The sequence below is a fragment of the Choloepus didactylus genome, chromosome 14, assembly GCF_015220235.1.
Source record: "Choloepus didactylus isolate mChoDid1 chromosome 14, mChoDid1.pri, whole genome shotgun sequence".
Taxonomy (NCBI): Eukaryota; Metazoa; Chordata; class Mammalia; order Pilosa; family Megalonychidae; genus Choloepus; species Choloepus didactylus.
Genome location: NC_051320.1, coordinates 59,024,130 through 59,039,862, shown reverse-complemented (window position 1 = coordinate 59,039,862; position 15,733 = coordinate 59,024,130). Strand labels below are relative to the sequence as shown.

At 46.0% G+C, this 15,733-nt stretch overlaps 1 protein-coding gene across 3 annotated transcripts in view; it reads right to left on the bottom strand.

Annotated features, from left to right (window-relative positions):
- BAALC (BAALC binder of MAP3K1 and KLF4) overlaps nt 1-14,979 on the bottom strand; it is a 90,359-nt gene extending 75,380 nt beyond the window's left edge. Inside the window, exons 1-2 of one of the 3 annotated variants that reach the window (XM_037803032.1) lie at nt 14,679-14,979; nt 6,521-6,630 (exon numbers count right to left, since the gene is read on the bottom strand). In XM_037803032.1, coding sequence (XP_037658960.1) covers nt 6,569-6,630; nt 14,679-14,835 — 219 coding nt within the window. In that variant the 5' untranslated portion in view covers nt 14,836-14,979 and the 3' untranslated portion in view covers nt 6,521-6,568. Of the gene's footprint in view, nt 1-6,520; nt 6,631-14,678 lie in introns of those variants that run through there. The other 2 variants (XM_037803031.1, XM_037803030.1) reach the window with 2 other exon arrangements.
- Nucleotides 14,980-15,733: the final 754 nt, after the last annotated feature.

Sequence of the window (15,733 nt, the reverse complement as noted above, 5' to 3'; positions counted from 1 at the left end):
TACAGGGTCCAGTGGGCTCAAGCCCCCAACCTCCCCAACCTTGCCTCCCCATTATGCTTTCATGATCGTCTTCAGTATCTGGAAAGTGCCAGGCTCTACCTGCCTTAAGGTCGTTGCACATGCTGTTCCTTAGGATGGAAACAGTCCCCAAACCAGCTGCAACCTAGTGAACCCCAAGCTTTCTTTGGTTTTTGTCCTAATGTCAATATCACAGGGAAGTGTTAGCTGGCCCTTAGATTAGGTTACATTTCCCAGTTTTATTTTACCACAGTACCTTATTTCTCTTCTCTAACATTTACAACAATTGTAATTAATTGAAGTGTGACTCAGCTATCCATCTCTTCTTCTACCTGTGCTGTCCAATATGGTAGCCACTAGCTACAGGCGGCTATTTAAATTTAAATGAATTAACATTAAATATAATGTTAGCATATTAACACTAGCTAGATGCACTAGCTCCATTTCAAGTGCTCCATAGCCACACATAGCAGCAACAGCATTGGACGGCACAGATACAGAATGTTTCCATCATCACAGGAGTTACTCTTGGACAGCACAGCTCTACATGTAAGCTCCTCAGAGGCTTTCTTCAGATCTATCACTAGTGCCTAGGACTATGTCTAACACTTTGTAAATGCTCCATAAATAACAACTGGACAAATTCATTCATTCATTCATCCAGAATAAAAAGGTCACTGTCCCTGACTGGGAGATGAGTATTTCGTCTACCCTAGTCTCTTGAGCCCTTCAACAATGTCTATTTCTATAGAATCCCAACATCAAAACCTGCATCAGAGAAAATTAAAACTTAGGTGACTAAATAAATATCCATGGCATTGTTTGGGGCACAATAATGGACTCATATGACTCAGGAAAGCAAGGGATTACATTTCATCCCATTTGTCACTCTTTCTCATAATTAGATTTTCAATTTGTCTTTTGAACCAATCATTGGAATTAACCTGGAAGACATGTATTTGCAGAGTCCATTTCAATTAAAACATCTTGATGTGTCCTATGACTGTGGCAAGGTAAGTCACTTTGGGCATTGTGGATAATCAATCCAGTTTAGATGCTGTATTTATCAGTACACACAAAGGATAGATCAAATGGATGTGATTTTCTTTTAAGAGAATCATTGCCAGGACTTCAAAGAGGATCAAGTACTTTATTAATGGTTAATGCATTCACTGGGTTTGAACAAATCAAACAACCCGGAGATGCATTCAAAGACATTTATTTAAGCACTTGGTGGATTTAAAAAAAATAAAATCAGGTCTTTCAAGAAAATAATATCACTATCTCCCTCTCCCCAACGCGCTGGCTATGGGAGAATTTCCTTACCAGGGTCTCTTCCCTATTCCAAGAAAAGGTATCTGCCCTCAGGCCCTCCTTCTCCCCTTCCCACCTATCTTCTCTATTTCAAACCCTGATTCAAGGAGGTCCCAGACAATAAAGAAAATGTTCCTGCAGCCTGAATAAGCAATCTGAGGAAGCAGGGCCCTCCTGCTCTTTTGTAACGACAAACACTTAGCTTCTGCCTCCTTTTTATCTGTCTCGCCTCCCTCCTGTTCACCCACTCTCGGAAAAAAAAGCAATGAAGGGCAGCTCTGCAGCATTTCAACAGCAGAGAGTGGCAGAAAGAAAGATTCCAGAAGCAAGTGGATTTTAAGAATCAAGCCAGACAGTGAGTGGTAGAAGTTCAAATTCTGGGTCTCTAAAGGGCATTGTGCAAAGATGACCTCTTCTCCCCAAGCAGGTCCTTGTCCTGCACCAATGATGGGTGGTCATTTTTAGGGAAAACCAAACAGCGGAGGAACTACAGGAATGAGAGACCTCTGACAACTGAACAGGAGCTGAACTTTTGCACCTAGATGCAGCAGAGGACAGTGGGAGGAGCGCAAGGGGACAGAGTCACAGTTATAACAAATGTTAACTAACATTTATTGAGCACTTATTGAGAATTGAGGCTTGACATACATTATGCCATTTAATCCACTCTGAGAGTGAGTTTTATCGTAAGGAAACTGGGGTACAAAGAGAGTATTGGCCGACTAAGTTGAGGGGCCTCATCTGCAAAGTGGGGGTGATATGACCTCAGGGTCGCTATAAGTATTCAGTGAGTTTTATTATATGCTTAGAACAATGCCTGGCCCAAAGTAAGTGAAACAAACAAGTACATGTTACATAAAATCAAATAAATCCCCGTATTACAAATAAGAAAATGAATTCTCATTTCAGTTCTGCCACTGACAACCTGTGGGACTTCAGGCAAGACCCCTAAATCTCATTACCTCATAAAATGTGGGCCTCAATGACCTCATAAAAAAAATTCAAGGCTTGTATTCAATGATTATTTGAATCCCTTTTAGCTACAAGCTTCTTCTGATGGATACAATTCCTTTGTAACCACCTTGGGCTCATGACCTAGGGTCTCTGTGGGGATAGGGTTTGTAAAGGTAGAGGAGGAGGGGCATTTGGGAGTTGTGATGACAAAGGAGCCATATTGCCATGTGGTGGCAGGGTCAAGGGATGCTTAAGTTTAGCAACGCATAAGGCAGTCCTGCCTAAAATGCTAATGGCGGCTCTAAGAAGAACAAAACCAGCCTCAGAATGTTGGCGGAAATAATGATGTAACTCACAGAAAAGCAAAGGGAAGGTTTTTTGTCAAAACTATGGAACTGAATGACTTGTAGCTACATAGCCACAGACACTCAAGTAGCCACCCAGCCAGGTAGCTGTGCAAACTGTGACCAGCCAGCCATGCTTCTCATGCAGCTAAGGAGCCACAAAATTATGCAGCTACACAGTCATGCAGTGAAGCCAGTCAAGTGAATTATGCAGTTATGCAGCCATGCAACCACACAGCTAAATGTCCATGGAGAAATGCCACAGTTTTGTACCATGCAGTAACCCATCATGTTCTTCAAATGCAAGATGTTTATTGAGGTCCTAAACCTGAATTGTTGCTCTTAGGAAGGATGTGCAGGTGATGGCCACTTCCTTTGTACTGGCTGCCTGTGGACTGTTGTTATGGCGACGGGTTTCCTAAATGACCCTGCTATTTTCTACAAATCCTTTCGATTTCCTCATGCCCTGAAGTCCACAGGCTCTAGAGACAATAGCAGGGTAATTTTCCTGAGCTTCCACAGGAAACACTGTCAATTCTTCCATTTAGCCGATCGGCTGCCTGCAGAAGCCCCCAGCCTGAGCCTCAGCGCGACCCCACACAGCGAACCCCCACAAACATCCTCACTAATTGGACATCTGTGTCACAGAATATCAGCTGGCACATCAGTCTCCGGCTGGCATTAATCTCACAGGAAAATGAAGTGGAAGACAAAAGACCGTCTCCCAGGCATCTCATGCACACAGAACAGAGTCCTACATCAAAAGGCCATTCTAAACGATTCATGTAAGTTTAGGATGTTGTTGCATTATTTTAAAAATTAGTTCAATATTGGCACATGTAGCTTTTTCTGCACATATTGACCTTTATGAACTCACTTGACAGGTGGGAATATTTAAGACACAATTCTTATTATTATAGAAAAATCTGAGTACTAGCAATCATGTCACCCTGGTTTCTGCAGAACTCTCCCTCCTCACCTACCCAGTTCCTTTCCTCCTTCCCCATTGTTCGGCTCATCTTCTCTCCATCCGCCCCCTCAGGATGAAAGATGCAGCCACCCTGAGGGCTGCCTACCCAATATCTGTCCTCCCATATTTCCCATTTGTCCTTTACAAAATAGCCCCAATACTTTTAGGATGACACATGCCCAGCTAAAAATGTTGATTTCCCAGACCGATGGCTATGCATCTCGGTTCTGGCCAATGAGACCCAAGCAAAGCCCACTGGGTTCTGGCTATTGTTCTACAAAGAAAAAGAAACAGGCTCAGGTAGAACGCTCCTCTGTGCTCTTTCCCCTTCTTCCTATCTGAAATGAAATGGTACATCATCATGCAACCATGAGATGAAATCCACACACTAAGGATGGTACAACAGTAAACTGCAAGGAGCTTGGTAGCCACCTGAGCAGCATGCTTGACCACCTCCAGCCTTCTTAGTGTGTGCAAAAAAGGAGCCCTCTACCTCGAAGCCACAGTTAGCCTGGTTTCTGCTCTGGGCAACCAAACAGAATTGCTAACTGATAACAAAAGTTTCCCTTCATTCAATAAATATTTGCTGAGTGTCTACACTGTGCTAGAAACCATGCTAAACTCTGGGATTACAGCATGGAAGGAGACAGTCAAAGCCCTTGACCTCAAGGAGTCAAGAAACAATAAATTAACAAGACAATGACAGACTATGGTAAGTGTTAGGAAGGAAATAACCAGACAGTTAACAGAGAAGGCCAGTCTCTCCAAGGATGAGGATGGGAACCGAGAGCTGAAGGGTGAAGTGGAGTCACTGTGCAAAAGTGGGGGGTGGAGAGCACATTCCAGCAAGTGCCAACGCCTGGCAGCAGGACAGGGCTGGGGGGATTCAAAGGACAGACAAGAATCCAGTCTGTTGGAACAGTCTGAATGAGAAAGATAGAAAAGTATAAGTGAAGCTGGAGAAGTAGGTAGAGACCAGGACATGTAGGCCCCTGGAGGCTGTGGGAAGGGACTAGGATTTTATTCTACACCTAGTGAGAAGCTATTATGGGTTGAATTGTGCTCTCCAGAAAGATATGTTCAAGTCCTAAACCCCAGTATTCTCAAAATGTGACCTTATTTGGAGACAGGGTCGTTGCAGATGTAATTAGTTAAGATGATGTCATATTGTGGTAGAGGGGGCCCTGACTCCAACATTACTAGAGTCCTTGTAGGAAGAGAAAAGACACAGACACAGGCGAGGGCCATGTGAAGGGAGAGGGTCAGACTAGAGTTATGCAGCTGTAGGCCATCAAATTCCAAGGACTGCAGGCTACATCAGAAGCTAGGAAGAAACAAGGAAGGATGCTTCCCCTACAGGTTTCAGAGACAGCGTGGCCTGCTGACACCTAGATTTCAGGCTTCCAGCCTTCAGAACTGTGAGAGAATAAATATCTGTTGTTTTAAGCCACCCAGTTTGTGGTACTTTGTTATGGCAGCCACAAGAAACTAATACAGAAGCTATGAGAGGGAACTAAGCAGGAGAGTGGCAGGACCCGATGGTTTAAAAAGATCACTCTCCCTATGATGTGAAGAATGAGTTGTCGAGGGTGAGAATAGAAGCAGGTTACTGCAGAAGTCCATGTACAAGGAGACAGAGGCTTAGACTCAGCTAGGGCTGATCAGGATGCAGAGAAGTAGACCTTCACCCAAATGGAGCTGCCTGTGATGTCCTCACATATGGTTCTAACAAGGAGCAACCTCATCGGCACACTAGAACCCAACCAGGAGGAGAGAGGAAGAGGGTGGCTGAAGACATTAGAAATACCCCAAGGAGACATGAAAGACATCTGGTGGGTGATGGGGGGGAGGGGGGAGATGGGAGAATCCAGGGCAAATCTTTGATTTTTCTCCATATTCAGAGGGATAGAATAGTACAGAATAGGAAGCTATTCTATGGGGAGCATCACAACATATTAATAAGGAATGGATAGAATTGCCTAGGGGTTCTAAAGGTTCTAGAGCATGAATTTCTACTGGGTGCAATCACCAACACTCATGACTTTGTAAGGAGCAGAGGGGAAGGGTGACCCAGAGTTTGAGATTGGCAGGATGAGCCCAGTGCAAGAGTGAAGAGGTGAGGGACCCTGGGCTATGATAAGCACGACAAGCTGGCCCAGCAGGGGAGAGGAAATGTATAATAAAGTCATAAACAGAGAGACCAGATCTGCCTGGGTGGTGTCGTGGGTGTGGCTGTGTCAAAGGGCAGTCCAGTGGTTTGGAAAGGATCCTCATGACACTCCATATTGGACTTCCAGGCCCAAGGGCACCTGGCTAGCAGCTGCTAACTCACCTGTGCCCAACTGTCCAAGACATGGAAAAAAGACTAAGCCCCACAACATCACCAAAAATGAAAATTAATAAATAACTAATCCCAGAATCTGGGAGATATTGGCACCATTAGTAAAGGAGACGGACACGGATTAAAGGAATTCTGCCAGGCTTCTGGCTCTGTTTCATGACACAGAGGCCACATAGCAGGATGTAGGCAGACCCTCCATACCTTTCCCATCTGACACAGAGGCCCAGAGCTGGAAGTGTATGATGTCACATCAGCCAGAGCACTGGGTGGCCAATCTGCCCGGCCTCAGCAGTATCTGAGACTAGGACAGAGACTGGCCCCTATATACAACACACACACACATACACACAAAACACACAAACAACACACATACCAACACACACACACACTAGCCATGTTTCTACATCCATAAAAGGACCACAAATCCCAGAAAACAGCTGGGCAGAATATATAACCCAGCATGCTGAGCATGAGCTCATTGTCGGGAAAGGAGGAGGAGGGGTATGAGGGAATTACATACAGTGGAGCCACAATATGCATTTACCTGGTATTTAATTTACCTGAATTCAACTACATTTGCTCCAAAAGAAAAAAAGAGGGTGCAATTCCTTCACTTGTCCATGGCCTTTACCTGCTTGCTCTTCCTCCATTCAAATCGACTTTGGCCCCCACTACCTCCAAATATCTTCCTAAACACAAAGAGAAACAAAAAATTATTTCTTCTTGGTCTTTGAGCTTCCAAGCAATTTGAGGGATTGTTCCCATACTCCCTAACCTTCAAAGATATTCCCACATAAGATCCAATATGCACTATGTACATCTAGCTAAATGATCTGAAGTATGAAACCTAAATGTCAGCAGGGGAGTTATTTTATTCTTGTGTGCTTTTCTATATTTCCTAAATTTTTTATAATTTTGCAAGCAGAAAAAAATTATTCTGCCCAAAGACTCTTCCTCTTTAATGAGCCCATCAAGTGATGTGGATGCAAGTGGCTTTCTGAGCACCCCCTGTGGCCCTGCCCTGGAGATGGCACAGGGCACTCAGCACAGAGAGGGGGGAGCATAAGTGCCATAGAGCTGAAGGTGTGTCCTCAAGGACGCGTGTCCTCAGCCTTGTAGACATTGGCAGGAGGCTCCTATCCTGAGTGGTTAATATTTTCAAAAACTCCAAAGGCAGGTGGGGTAGGGGCAGGGTCTCCTGAATCCACGCTTTGCAGTCACGGTAAATGAACATAAGGGACTTGAATTCTGATTCAGGCTCCTCTTCTTCCTAGCTGTGTGATGTTGCTCTACCTCTCAAACTCACTGAACCTCAGTTTGCTTATCTGGAAAATGGTGATGACAGTGGTTTATGAGGTTATTGAGAGGGTTAGGTGAGCTCATGTCCAAAAAAGTAAAATTCTCACACTTATAATAGATGCTTGGTAAAGACAATTTGAATCTGAACCCCAAGGAAATAGGTTTGCTCTCAGAAGGAAGTGTAAGGAAGTGACAATGGAAATCTTCCCTCATTATTTCTGAATCTTCAGTGTTTGTACTCATAAAACTCATGCTAAAAGAGCTTTATCCCCAGAGAGTTGGCGGTGGATGGGTGTGGGGGGAGCGGAAGGAGAACCTGGGAGGAGGAGAACACTGCTGGAAAGTCACAATTCGGGCTCAGGGTGCACTCACTGAGTTTTCTCTAAAATGGCAGCAAAGGTGGCGTTCAGACTGGCCAGGGACCTCAGTGGGAGTCCTGAAGGGTCAGATTTTACCACAGGATGCCAAATGGTCTGCTGCGAGTGGCAAAAGATCATGGGCCTGACCAGGAAAGGCTCGGGGGATGAAAACCAGGCACAATGGCCAAAGAACAACAGGTTCATCACTGCCCTTCCCCTACATGGGATCTGACACCCAGGGGTGTAAATTTTCCTGGCAACGCAGGACATGACTCCCAGGAATGAATCTGGACCTGACATTGTGGGATTGAGAACATCTTGATCAAAAAGGGGATGCGAAATGAAACGAAATAAAGTTTCAGTGGCTGAGAGATTCCAAACAGAGTTGAGAGGTCACTCTGGTGGACATTCTTACACGCTGTATAGTTAACACTTTTTAGGTTTTATTGTATTGGAATAGCTAGAAGTTAATACTTGAAACTATCAAATTCCAACCCAGTAGCCTTGACTCTTGAAGATGATTGTATAACAATGTAGCTTACAAGGGGTGACAGTGTGATTGTGAAAGCCTTGTGGATCACACTCCCTTTATGGATGGATGACTAGAAAAATGGGGACAAAAAACTAAATGAAAAATAGGGCTGAGGGGGTGTTTGGGGTGTTCTTTACTTTTATTTTTTATTCTTATTTTCACTTTTTCTGGTACAAGGAAAATGTTCAAAAAATAGATTGGGGTGATGAATGCACAACTATATGATGGTAGATGGTACTGTGAACAATTGATTGTACACTTTGGATGACTGTATGGTATATGAATATATCTCAACAAAACTGAATTATTAAAAAAAAAAAAAAAAAGAACAACTTCCAGGTTCAGACACTCGACTTCACTGATGGGCAGCAGGACCTTAGCAGGAAGGTGCTGTGGGTCCCAGGGTGCACAGGGCCCAGGGCGAAGGAGGAGGCAATGATTCTGGAATGCACTTGTGAGCCTTCCCCACTGGTAGTACAGTCACCATCTGGGAAAAGGTGAAATAGCTTTATCTAGTGTCCAACAAAGACAAGGTTGCGTGGACTGATGTCTAAGATCAAAGCCTCTAAGATAAGACTCAAAAACATACATCCATTTATTCATTCATTGTTCAAAAATTTTATGGTGGTAACATATACATAACATAAAAATTCTCATTTTAACCATTTTTAAGAGTACAATTCAGTGGCATTAATTATATTCACAATGCTATGCCATTCCACAACATCTTTTACCAAAACAGCCCCTAACAGAAACTCTGAACCCATTAAGCAATAACTCTCATCCTTCCCTCTCCCCAAACTCCTGCTAATCTTGAATCTACTTTATGTGTCTATGAATTCTCTTATTCTAGGTAGTTCATATTAGTATAATCATATAGTATTTGTCCTCTTGTGTCTGGCTTATTTCACTCAGCGTAATATTCATTTATTTTTACAATAATTAACAAACGTGGCAGATGCTGGGCACACAAAGGTCAATAATGTGGTACTTAAACTGGATGAGCTCACAGGCTCTTTGGAGAGACTGAGGCATGAACAAGCCCTGGCAATGCAAAGTGTTCGGGGCTACCATGGGGCTCACCAAGGTACCAGGGAAGCCCTGGCAGGAGCCTGTGGTGGGAGCCCGTGGAAGGAGCCCACGGAATGAGTCCGTGCAGGATGTGATAACTCAGCCGAGGAGGCAAAGACCATGCGAATGTTGACACTTCTTGAACCTTCACAACTTGTCTAGGTTTGTTTCCACCTGTTGCTTGTGGTGATTTTTGCAATACACCCCTTATAACAAAGAGGCTTGTGTTTAGGGAAGGGGGTACAGAAAGGTGGGGATGTTTTCTTACTTTGTAACCAATCCCAAAAAGGATGAACTGATGGAAACCACTTTACTGAGGAAAGAAGACATCATCTCGGTGCCCCACAGGTAGACAGAAATGGACATGCAGAAGTTTGGGGAGATTTACTCATTCAAGAGAGATCCCTTGAGACACCCTACAGTCACTGGGATACAGTAGTGAGCACAAAGACGCCTTACCCGACCTGACAGAGCTTGTCATCGAGGGGGACAAACATTTTGTCAACAATCATTCAAAAATATAACCACAAGTGGTAACAGGTATGGGGGAGCTGGGGGAGTGGGAGGGGCAGCTTAATCATCAGGAAGTCCCAGGCGGGGTCTCTACATGTACTTTCAGGGAAGGAATCTTGGCAACCAGGAGGCCTTCCTTCACCTCTCCTAGCAGTGAGGTGAGCCCACCTGCTCCCTCCTCTGGACTCACGCAGAGGTCTGTACACAGACTGACCCCCTCCTCAGGGCCCCTCCCACCTCCCACCCGCAGTTCCCCAGGCAGAATGAATTGCTTAGTCCTCTGCGCTCCTCAGCCCATCTCCCTCACGCTGTTCCAACATGTACCAGGCTGACCTGAAGTGTATCCACCCTTATGTCTGTTTCCCACTCACATCTTATTCATCTTTTTGTCAAATGTACATCACATGAACAAAGGAGGAAATGTCTTTCATTTTCAGTCTATCAACACAGAGAAACAAAGACCCAGAGTATTGCTTTCAGAGCCTTATCAAATGAATCAATGTCTGCAAGTTTAAACATTAAACCAAATCCAACAAGGTGAATTTTAATAGGAATAAATGCAAAATCCCAAAGTTTGAGCTACCGGAATCAAGAACAAGTCCGGATTTATTAGGGGGAGGGGATTATTTACTCATTCATTCATTCAACAGACATTTATTGAGTGCCACCCATATTCCAGTCACAGTTCCATTTTCTGGATATACGGGGGTATAAAAGCAGATAATTTCCCTGATGACATAGACTCAAATTTGACAGGGAAGAAAGAAGATCTAAGGGTTTTAACCAATGTGCTGGTTTGGATGTATTATGTCCCCCAAGACACCATGTCCTTTGATGCAATCTTGTGGGGGCAGATGTATTAGTTGATTAAATTGGAATCTTTGGAGTAGGTTTTTTCCATGGAGATGTGACCACTCAACTGTGGGTAATACCTTTGATTAGATTATTTCCATGAAGGTGTGGCCCTGTCCATTCAGCGTGGGTCTGGATTATTAAAAGCTCAGACAGAAGGAGCTCAGAGCAACTGCAGCTTAGAAAGACATTTTGAAGACAGCCACTGATTTTGAAGACGGCTGTTGAAAGTTGATGCTGACATTTTGGGAGCGCCATTTTGAAATGTAGCCTGGGAGCAAGCAGACACCAGCCACATGCCTTCACAGCTAACAGTGGTTTTCCCGATGTCAATGGCCTTTCTTCAGTGAAGGTACCCTGTTGCTGATGCCTTACCTTGGACACTTTATGGCCTTAAGACTAACTTTGTAACCCAATAAACCTTCTTTATAAAAGCCAATCCATTGTGCATTCTGGCAGCATTAGCAAACTGGACCAACCAATCACAAGCTTAATGGGAATGATCAAAGTAATATGGCAATGACAACAGCAGCAAAACAAACAAAACCTAACCTGAGTTTGCAAGTGTCAGTAGAGGTTCAGGACCCACACGATAATTAGCCTCATGTTGCCCTATGCTGCTCAGCCCACACCTGGAGTATAAGTCAATCATAGGTTCATCGTATCAGGAGGGACTCTGACAAACTAAACAGCATCTGGAGAAATGTGGTGGGATCCAGGAGAGGCCTGAGAAATGACTGAAGGGATTGCATGCATTTGGCCTGGAGGACCAATTGTGATGGAGCTGTCAGCCGTCTTCAAATACTGAAAGGGCTGTCTGTGCTCGACTTGATTCTCATTCATCCCTCCTCTGGGCTCACGCAGAGGTCTGTACACAGACTCCCATAGTTCATTGGGGAGAAATAAGAAAGGAGCAGGAAGAGGTTCTCACAAAGGGAGCTGCTCCAGAAAGGTGGAGGAAGGCCTCCTCTCCCAGGGAAGGTACGGTCAATTCTCAGGAGATGCTGCAGAAAAAAAATTGCTGTCGGAGATCAGTCTAGAATATCAGGAGATGAGATTTAGACTTTGAGTCCCATCAACTACAAAATCAAGAATTCTGTTGTTATTTGCCCAATAATGGAGAAGGCACTATTTAAGAGCATGGGCTTTGGACTCAGACACAGCTGGGTTCCAGCTCTATCTACAGCTCTTAATAGCCCTGTGAACCAGGAAAAGTTACTCTCTAAGCCTCATCCCCTCACTTGTAAAAGGGGGATGGTGACAGCTCCACCTCAGTTCCAGCTGTGAGGATGGCATGAGCTGATTTACATAAAGCACCCTTAATAAGCATCAGAGAATGTTGGTTAACGGTAATAGTAAACGCTCTTCATTTTATTTGTCTGTCCTTCAGTTTATTTAGAGAAATCATTTTGTTGTGTTATCTCTAATTTTGTAATCTTCCATATACTAGAGCAGTTACTATAGAATATTTAAAACTACAAACTAGAGAAACTAAAATGTTTTATTCCCTAGAGAAATTAGAAGGAAAAACCACCTAAATAACATCCAAATGAGGACATTTAAGGATGTCATTTGAGAGACCTGTGATTAAATAGAGATGATGCTAGGAAGTTACTACTGTATGGAATGGCTGAGGCTGCTGGTTCATGATATCCTCAAAGACTCCTTGGGAGAACTCCATCAGACAACAGAAGTAAAAATCAATCCAGCAAACTGATTTATGAGGACTAAATCATGTTAGACGAATTTAATTTCCTCCTGTGACAGGGAGACAGGCTTTGGTGACACAGGGAAGCAATGGATATCAGATACCATGGCTTCAGCTAAGTCTTAAATTCTAACCGACATAGTAGTCTAATCAAAACCTTAATGAATTCTGCTAGCTGGTGGAGATGAACTTTAAAAAGCAGGAACCAGAGGCTCAGTATCCTTTTGGGAGTGAGGAATAGGAGGCAAGAAACACTTTCCTTTGTGGAACTAGGGGAGACATGCTCCCCTTTACACTGCGAAAGGCTGAATTCATTCAACAAATATTCATTCCACCCCTGTCATGTGCCACATCCTCAGTCTGGATTGGACTAAGAATTGAAATGAGATTTCAAGGCATATATGCTAAAATAGGGGCTTAGTGGCAGACATGAGTGTGGAGTTGAGGTGGGAGGGGCATACAGAAGAAATGGAGCCTGGTGTTTCCGTGGAGTAGGGTTAAGGTGGAGAGAACTTTTCTGGAGAAACTGTAGGATCAGAAAGGCACTTGGGAGAATCTTGGTTAAACTAATTCAAGCGGGAAAACTTTAACAGCCAGGGCTGAAAGGAAGAGAAAAAAGGGGAGGGAATCTAGGAAGAGCTGACAGAAATAAAGACCAAGTTCAAATAAAGGGTGCGTGTAGACAGCATGCCCATTCATTCAGAAAAACTGAATCCCAACCATATGCCAGGTATGTGCTGCTCCACAGTGTACCAAGCACAGAAGATACAAAGATAACTTAGATCCATTCCCTGCTCTCAAAGTGCCTGAGGTTGAGGTGGCCAGGAGAGAAGTGGCTTCCATTAGACACTAAAGGAGTCTCTGATCAGAGGCCCAGGAAGAACTCTTGAGGATGGGAACTTGGGGGAAGAGTTCTGAAGTAGTTGAGGGATTGCCCATCCTTGGACAATTTAACTGAGATTCCCATTTGCCTTGGATACAAAACAGCAATTGTGGACCATTAGTTCTCAGGAAAGCATTTTGGTAGCATTTTACCAGGTCCTTTTAGAAGGCTCTGGTCTTATCCTCATTCTGACGCTGAATTCAGCCAACCCATCACTTGGAAACTTGCTGAAAGCACCAGCAACATAAAATAACCATTATGATTGCCACTGTGAGTCAGAAAAATTAGAGACAAATACAGTGTAATGCCTTGCACAGCTTTCACTGATAGTTCTCATGAAAACTTTATTCACAAAGTTCATGTGAAAAAAAGGTGCCAGCCGAAAGTGATGAAAAGACCAATGTTCAAGATTAAGATGACATCTCTTAATCAGGAGGTATGGATTTAGGATTATTTATCCTTTAAGAATAGTTCACATTTCATTCCTCCTCCTTATAATGTACACTGCTTCAAATTAACCTTATTTAATATTTTGCAGATTTCATTACTCAAAAATGCCAAGTATAGAAACAACACAATGGTGCCGGAAACACTTAAAATGCTCTTATCCAAAGATTGATCTGGCTTTTGACAATATCCATGTAGTAAGCAGTGAGTCTTTTTCCCTTTTAATGACACCAACACGTTTAAGAGTAAAGGTCAGTCTATTTTCATCTTTACCTTATGATTATGAGTGTCTGCCTTTTCTTTTCATATCCTGATTTGTGACTGGTAAGAGCATTTAACTTACATAGTCCAGTTTTATACCCTGCCTCTTATAAAGCACTGAGGCACCGTGAGGTGGGGAGAAGTCTTTACTATGAAACAACTGCCTGAAAAGCAAGCTTAAGTACAGAACTAGCGATGAGGAAGGCGTGCATTCTTTTCGCCCTGCACTAGGATTCTGGGGTTTGAAACCCGCGACGGGGCTCCTTCACAGCAGGGAGAAAAGACTCAGCGGTAAGGAAAATTCCGCCCAGGCAACCCCGGCCAGGCGCCTCGTCTACAAATCGAAGGAGAGAGGGGCCAGGTCGCCAGTGGGTGAAGTGACCCGGCTGGGCACGCAGGTGGCCGGAGGGCGGAGGCGGACCAAAGCAGGGTGGAGGCCAGCCTAGCGGGTCGGGGGGCGCTGGGTGCGCTGAGGCTGGGCTGTGGGACAGGCGTGCGTACGAGTGGGTGGGCTGTCCTCTCACCCCATCCATCCCCAAAGAGCAAGCACAGGCAGGGGCAGAATGTTGGGATCTCAGGTCAGCTCCAGCTGACCCCGATTCCTAGGCGTGGGTCCGTTAGTCCGTCTGCAAGCAGGTCCTGCCTGTCTGTACATTCTCTCCCCTCTCCCTCCTCCTGTCTCGAATTCTCCGGGAACACTCTGCTGCGACTTCCTCTGGCGCCCCCTCCCTCCCCTTCTCACTGCTCAGACCGCGGCCTCCCGGGCGCGGGGGGAGCCGGGCCGGGCGGGGTCGGGAGCCGGGCTCACTCACCCCCGTGCAGGCCCGCCTCGGGGCCGCTGTCCGGGGCGGCGGCGCTGGGCGGCGCGTCCGAGTCGGTGTAGGTGAGCCAGGTGGACTCGGTCTCCCGGGTCCAGCTCTCGTAGTAGCGAGGCTCGATGGCATCCGCTCGGCTACCGCCGCAGCCCATCTTCAGCGCTGCGGCGCGCCCGGCGGCCGCTCGGCTCGCGGTTCACGCGGAGGCTCAGCCCCGGCAGAGCAGCCCTGGCGGGCGAGGAGGCGGCGGCGGCATCGCGTCCCGGAGCCCGCCTGCCTGCCCGCGCCGCAGCCAAGCGCCGAGCCCCGGCAGCACCCGCCGCCCCCTCCACCGCGCCCTCTCCCCGCCTGCCCCTCCCCTTGGCTCTCCCAGGCCCTCCCCTTCCCCACCAATCCTGCCTCACCTCCTCTCGCCCGCGCGCTAGCTTTCCCCCCACCCCGCCTCAGTCCCTCCTCGCTCGCACCCTCCCTCCGTGCGCCGGAGCTGGCCTGGGCGCAGGAGCCGCGGCCCGGGGAGGTGGCTGGGGAGGGCAGGGGTCCTTTTAGTAGCTCGCCCTCCCTGCCATGGGTACGCTCTCAGCGTCTTGCCCATCCTCCCTCCCTTCCTCCTTCCTTCCTTCCTCGCTATAGCTTAGGAAGGGATCCCAAGCTTTCTTGTTCAAAAAGCCACGGAGCCGGGAACAACCCAGAAAACAGTAGAAAGAGTCTTACCACTAAGGCAGAATTAAAGGGCGCTTGGAGCCGATGCCTGCCTTAGTTGGTGTGGGGAGGAGGGAGGAGGGCTTAGATTTCTGGGTGTTGGCCTGGCATTCTATCACTAATACCCCTTCCAGTTCTGAGACTTCATGATCCTCTGAACTTTGTTCTCAGAGAAGCAAAAAGAACCAGGAACCAGGAGACATTCAGGACACCTCGGGAAGGGGCTGGAAGGCACCCTTGGCGTCCCTTCAAGCCTACTAGCCGGCCTGCCCTGACCTTCCCGGGGCCCACCGCCTGGTTGTCAGCTTTTCATTCCGCCCTGTGCACTCCTGACACCCTGTAGGTTCAGGCTT